The 7,112-nt window shown below is 34.2% G+C and overlaps 1 protein-coding gene across 1 annotated transcript; it reads right to left on the bottom strand.

Annotated features, from left to right (window-relative positions):
- Window positions 1–3,993: 3,993 nt before the first annotated feature.
- LOC107092070 (neuropilin and tolloid-like protein 1) lies at window positions 3,994–6,695 on the bottom strand (the record flags this gene model as incomplete). Its single annotated transcript, XM_015386351.1, has 4 exons — window positions 6,053–6,695; window positions 5,495–5,554; window positions 5,257–5,391; window positions 3,994–4,242 (listed from the first exon to the last, which is right to left on the bottom strand). Coding segments are annotated over exons 1-4 (472 nt in total), but the record flags the coding sequence as incomplete, so codon positions are not given.
- Window positions 6,696–7,112: the final 417 nt, after the last annotated feature.

Here is a 7,112-nt window from a genome sequence, read left to right on the forward strand (position 1 = left end):
CATGAGTGTTGCGATTCGATACATGTCGCGATACTTGGGTCACGATACGATATTATCACGATATTGCAGTATCACTATATATTGCCATATTTTCCCCAGCTATCAAAATCAAATTATCAAATAAAACAGCAAGTGCTGTATATTTTTCGTCAGAAAATATTGATAAGGTATTATTATCCATGTTGTTTGGGGTTTTCTTCCACTGTGACTGCCTCAAATTCAGATTTGGTGCTGCACGCACAGTTAAAGGGCTCCACAGCGCTTTCTGCCAGAGTGGTGGTGCAGAGGTAGCCCATTTTCCCATCAATGTTTTATGTAACCATTTTTTTTTTTAAATCGATACTAAGAAGTGAAAGATCGATATTATATTGGGCAGCAAAATATCACGATATATCGCCAAAACGATTATTTCCCACACCCCTAAATGGGACAGATAGCTAGGTTTACTTGGCATGTACAACAGACAAAACGCATAAAGTAGCATTGTTTAATCTAAGGAACAATTGAAGTTTTGGCATGTACGGCAATCAGTGCTTTTTTTTTCTTTTTAAAAGTGTTCATTTTGTGAATTTATTTGCATTTTTTCTTTTTTAACTTATAATGTCCATTTATTCTTCCTTTCATTCTCCATCTGCAGTCATATGTTTGCAAACAGGGAAGCATACAGGCAAATAAATTTTGTTGCAAACCCTGTGAAATGATTTGTATAGTAATTGGTCTGGGTGTTTGCAAGAATATCCTTGGTGGAGGGTAGAGGACAATGAGGCTTGGATTCCAAAAAATGCTTAGAAATCATGTTGTATAACAGATTCCAATGAGATTTAAGCACTTAGGGCCTGATCTTCAGAGGATTTTTAGATCTTAAAACAAGTGCTAACAAGTTCATAAGCACAGAGCAGATCTTCAAAGAAGGTGCAAAATGATTTGTGTTTGCAATTAAGGAGATAGCTTGTGCGTTCACCGATATGCAGATCATTTTCTAATCACCAAACCGTTCAAATTGGTGGGTGGAGTATATGCAAATGTAAACATTTTCCATATGCAAAGTGATTGTCCAAATCAGACACTGAACTCTTGCAGGAGTTTTTGCTTTTTTTTGTACTCTTGAACGTGAGGTGCAAAGTACAAAGCAAAAATATTTGCAGTCATTGTTCACCCAAGGAGGCATTGCTACAAAACCAGATGATTGAGAGAGGTTCTGTGTGAATGTAAGCATATTTGGACCCTCAAAAAGAAAATACATCTAAAGGCTGGAGCACATAAAGCAGTTGGATGGCACACAATCTTTATACAACTAAACCAAATAAAAAACAAATCACTGAACTTTCTTATTGTGGCAAGTTTATAGAAAAGTAAGTATTATTTAGTATTAACTTTATACATGTACATACATACACATACATATATGTATCTATATATGTATAAATAAAATGAGAAATTGAGTATCTTTACTGCTAAAATAAGATAATTGAATATTATATACCTGAAATAAGAGGCTGAAGTAGTTTTTCCTTATTTTAAATGTAAATTGTTTTATTCAGTTGGCAAACCATCTCACTTACCTGCTCAATTCAAGAAAATTTAAGAAAAATTTATTTAGATTTCAATTTTTTGCAGTGTATTATAACTTCCCAACATGTATATCAAGCTCTTAACCAATTTGTGCATATCAAAATAACACTTACTACTTAATATGCCATTTTTGCCAATTTGTCTGAGGGCCAGATAAATTGCTGTGAGGGGCTGGATTGAATTGATACCTGTGCTTTAAGGGATTTCAATACCTCATTGTGTCTCTTTATGTGGACCAGACAGTAAACCAAATGTTCTAGACAAGATAGACACTCTTGAAGAACAAAACAAAACAAAAAAACTAAATCAACAGAAAATTAGTAATATATTTTCATTGCAGAAAAAAAGACAAGATATTGACACAATTGTGATAAAAATTCATTTAGGGTTAAGTAAAATCTAGTGATGATTAGTGCCAAGAGAATCTTAATGTTAATCAACCTGTCAGTAATTTGATCTTAAGAAATATGAAGTTCCTTTGTTTGCAGCGATTTAGATGTCAGAGCTTCAAGAGCATTTTTGTTTTTATCTGGAAAACTTTATATCTGCCACAAATAAGTTATTTCATTTTCAGCACATGTACATTTAAGTAAGACAAGTCTGTTTTGGCTGAATACCTTGAAAAGCTTAAAGATAACTAACATTATACATTTTAACATAAAGCAGTCTTTCTTTTATCTCAGATTTAATCTGCCTCTAAGCTATACTATAGAAGCTATGTTTCTATGAAATACAATTGCTCCAGGAACAGATCACTCCTTTTTGAATGAAATATTTTTTTAAGAAGCTATACTACTAAATTTATTACAGTATGTTTGACTCTTTTAAGTTTAGCTGGTATGTCACTAACACCCTATGCTTTTCGCTTAAAAAAACTTCCAAATCTTTGAAGTGTTGAAGTGACCAAATAAATAAAAATATGTCAAGACCATTGGGTAATCCTAAATCACAGGAAGCTATTACTGCACCACGTTTATGAACAAAAAATTAAGAAAGATAATAGGCCAAAATATTTGAGAAATAACTAATGCATTTACTGCAGATGTATTTCCGAAAGTATAAGTATGATTTTAGGTCAAAGACATAGTTAAAAAAGATTCAGACCATCATTTGCCAGAACTTGAGTTTTCTTTAGCTTCCTGCTAAATCACATCAAAACAGTGCAAACATGTTATTTTTATTGGGACTCCTTTGAAGAACTGGATTTTATTGCTTCATAGTGATTTGTCACAAAGGGCATTCTGATTTCTCAACAGTTCTTACCAATTAATCTTTAGCCCCTGTTGTGCTCAGTTGCTTTCTTCTCGATAGCCTACAGTCAAATTTTGTGTTTATTTTGTAAAAGGTCTTTGTACTCCATGGATGTTCATCAAATAAACAACCAACAAACCCTCAATATCCCAGAGCATTATTCCCATAAAGGTGCATAGGAGAAACAGTTGTAACCTTCAAGCACTATGATTTTAAGGCTTAAACACTCATAGTATCTTTAAGCTCAATAGAATGTAGCTAAGCTCTATACACATTTTCTGTAGAGAGTTTTGACACAATAGCTGTGGTTGCACAGACTCAATTCCTTGATTGGATTGAATGTGTTTGGATTAAAAGTAATCAAGCAACTTGAGTACAGTTTTATATGGGTTTAAAATAAAATAATCCAATCATGAAATGCCTTTACTTATAGATTGGTTTATTCAGAATAGAAGAACAGAATAGTAAAATCAGAAACAACTGCATAAGTGTTGAACTTCTTCCTATGCAAAAAAAAAGAAAAAAAAAAAAAAAAAAAAAAAACAGCAAAACCTTGGGTGTTTTGGTTTTAGCTGTTTAGAGCTCCCAAAAGGGACTTCCATCAGGTTTTAGTTTAAGTTCAAGTTTAGGCATTTTTCCTTTCCATATTTAAGCTACAGGCTCAGCAATTGAATGAGTGTTGGATGGATACTGATCAGAAAATGGATCTGTATAAACTACACCTCTCAGTTAGAGTACAAATTCTTTCTACATGAGCTAAACCAAAAACATAATATTCCAATTGGATTGTTTACATGGCTCATTTTAGAAAGGAGTTTTCATCAGCTTAATTAAGAGTAATATAACTTTATTTCACCCTCAGAGAGGGTAAAATTAAGATGAGAACACCTTGTCCCCACCTACATGAAAGACAAGATATACATATTTGTGCACTTGTACTGTCCTTCTAGAAACAACAAACAATACGTACCAGAAAACACCTATAAGATGACTTCCAATGATAACTTATTATCAATGGCTGTGATGTGAAGGACAACATATAAGACAACATAAAGAAAGATAACGAAGAAACCAAGGTCCAAAAGAGTTTTTTTTTGTGAGTCTCAAGAAAACGATAAGTCAAAAGGGGCAAAATAGATTTAAAAACAAAAATCCATAAAGCACACATACCTGCTGTGAAGTTGTAACTTGCTGAAAATCCCACCCCTTCCAGTTCTCCATCGGTTACAAATTTTATCCACAGGTATCGGCCGCTACTCCTAATATCGGGAGGGCTGTGCTGACCACAGTACCTCCCAAGCATTGGGGAAAAGCCAAATGGTCCATCGCGAACCTCAATGTTGTCAAATTTACATTCCCAGGAGGACTCGATTGAATAACTGTCCTCAAAGTGTAGATCAATGCACTGTCTTGGGGGAGCTGGAAACACATCAGAAACAATGTTGTATAAAATGTAATTATGTAGTTAATGTGGCTCTTGATTATTACTATTATACGTTTCAGTTAAAAACACATTTAAGGTCACTCAAGGACATTGCACATTGATAAAACCAATATTCTTATTGCTTAACCAACAAGGCTTAAAATTCAATACTAAGGGGTAATGAGATCTGGGAGCTCTTCCAATATTACCACATTAATGTATTAATGTTTTTCGTAAAAGCAGTCTCAGGAAGCAGTATTTAGATAAGCTATGGTTATTTGTTCTGAATGTAAAGGTGAGTTCTACAACACCAACAGCCTGTATCAACGTTTGAGGCTCTTATATAAACAGTAGTTCTTAAGTTGCCATACTGTATTGAAAGTCAGCAAACAAAGACTCTTCATCCAGTTGACTAAAAATACTCGGATAGAAAAGCATCAAAGAAAATCCTCAGCATAATTATATTGTATAAGATTTATTTTTAGTATGTGTAAGAAAAAGGAAACAGTGAAAACATACAAATACATTTTGATGCTAAGTATACTGTATATGTATAAGTTATATACTGTATATGTAAGATTGCTGCAACAGTACTTATGTTGGCATCTGCTGTTAGTGTTTTTTTTTTTTTTTAGCAATCTTGCCTGAATTATCTTTAGTTTAAAATCTAAAACTATTAGACTGATCAAACCTCTACTGATTGATTATGTTCTATGAAAAGGATAGCTAAATATTAATGAAATATTCCCTTATCTCATATTTCAGCTTAGTATTTTGTATCATATTTTTTGTCTCACAACACACTTATTCAGAATGCATTGATAGACCAGACTAAAGCTGAATAGTAGTTCTTTTTGGTAAAACATTTTATAACAAAAAATCAAGAAACCGATAGGAACAAATAGTACGCCAATCAAGCGTCTCATTATAAAAACCATTAGTATGCTCCATCAGCGGAAAATAAATAAATTTTTGTTTTCTACTGCAATGTGTGTAATGATTATATTCACCTTCAAGGATATACACACACTCTGTGTTTGGGGGGTATTTATTTGGATAATTGGGTGAGGTGAAGAGCCCTCCGTCTGCGTCTTTTACCCATGCTCCACACTGACCTGCAGGTTTCACTCCTGAATTGTTTTTCACTGAAGCAAAATACATACAAAAGAGATTATTCCTCAATGAATGAAGCTTTTCACAGAACAGAAATCAAGGGGTTAAACACAACACTTTTGATGTTGAGATTACCTGTAGCCATATCCTTTTTTGTTGCCCCAGAAAAGCCAAGCATGAGTAGACTTGCCACAACTGTAAGATTGGAAAGAGAAATGCATTTTTTATTGTTTAGTTTTATGTCTCTTTTTTTGTAGGTTTGAGTCAGCACAGTTTACATTCCTGATACTGTCACACATCAGCACTTTGGACATTTCTCCTCTATTCTTCACTGCACTGTCTTGATACAATAAAAAAACAAATGCATTTTCCTAATAAATAAATAAATAAATAAATAAAGCAAATGTGACAGAATTACTCCAAATATGTTGATCACATGAAAGTAACTTATATTTTTCATGCTCACAAATTGAGCATGTTCATTTAAATTTTAATAATTAAAATAAATAAAAATACTTAAAAATAAAACATTTTGATGTGCAAAAGGTCTGTTTCTCTGATATCTATTCTTTTACAAATTTGATTTAAAGATAATTTGACTTTCTGTCTACAAGACACTATTAAGAAAAGCATTTATATATATATATATATATATATACTTTGAAAATGTAAGAATGGGTAAGAAGCGCTTACCGTGAATGAAGCTGTGCCCATGTACCATGTCTGTTTCTTTCACAACCGACTTCAGACTCAACTAATTCCATTTAGATTAAGAAATTACTTGAAGAAAAAAAAAAAGGCGAAGAGTTGCTTTTTTTGTTTTTCTTTCTTGCCAATTCACGTTTTCCTACAACCTTCCACAAGGCAAAACACCTTAGAAATGTGTTTAGTGAGGGGAAAACTTACAATAATTAATCACCAGTTTCATATAAAACCAAAAACAGTTCCGATTTCCATCCAAACGTTTCTAATCCTCGTTGGTGCTTTTGATGCACTGAAAGGATTAATAGTCCCTTCATCAGCCCTTCTCTAATCGCTCCACCTTTGCGATCTTAGGGAGAAAAAAGCCTCGTTTGTCCTCTTTGGTCCCTTTATCAGGAGCGCGGATGTTTCAGAAGCACGCCAGAACGCGCAACACTCATCTCTGCGGCGTTTTCCTCACAGGAGCCTTTAGCGGTGCGTAAAATTCTCCAGGAGAATAGAAAAAATAAGTAAATGCGTTGTATATCCTACATATTACATGGAATTATGTGTTTGTTTAGTTTATTTCCTAAGGAGGCTGTCTATAGTGCTCCTCTCTGTATTGGCTTCTCTCAATTGGAGAGTCAGCAGAGGTACAAGCATGATTTCCCTCCTCCTTTCCTTTCTTTGCCCTCCTTCGATTGGCAACCGCGGTTTAAAGGTCCAGTGCGTCTCAAACATCTCGCTCCTTTTCACGCAGGCGATTTGAACTTCTACAGGATTGCGGGATCAGCTGCACGCGCGAAAGAAATTTTGAAATGAACAAAACAAGAACGATGAAAATTTACGCGCTGCAGAAGTGAGCCCTACCGGTGTATGTATCCTACAAAGACGCATGGATTTAATGCGGTAGATCAGTGTTTGGCACAAATATATGACTAAATAATATCCTTGATAAATAACAACGTCGTTATTCCAATCAAAACTGAAAGGGATACACACAGGGCCGGACTCAGGGCCCTAAAAACACTGAGATCAGGAGTCAGTCATTTTTAAGTGGGTTCAGCTGTGT

The sequence above is a fragment of the Cyprinodon variegatus genome, unplaced genomic scaffold (genome assembly GCF_000732505.1).
Source record: "Cyprinodon variegatus isolate N-32 unplaced genomic scaffold, C_variegatus-1.0 Scaffold365, whole genome shotgun sequence".
Lineage (NCBI taxonomy): Eukaryota > Metazoa > Chordata > Actinopteri > Cyprinodontiformes > Cyprinodontidae > Cyprinodon > Cyprinodon variegatus.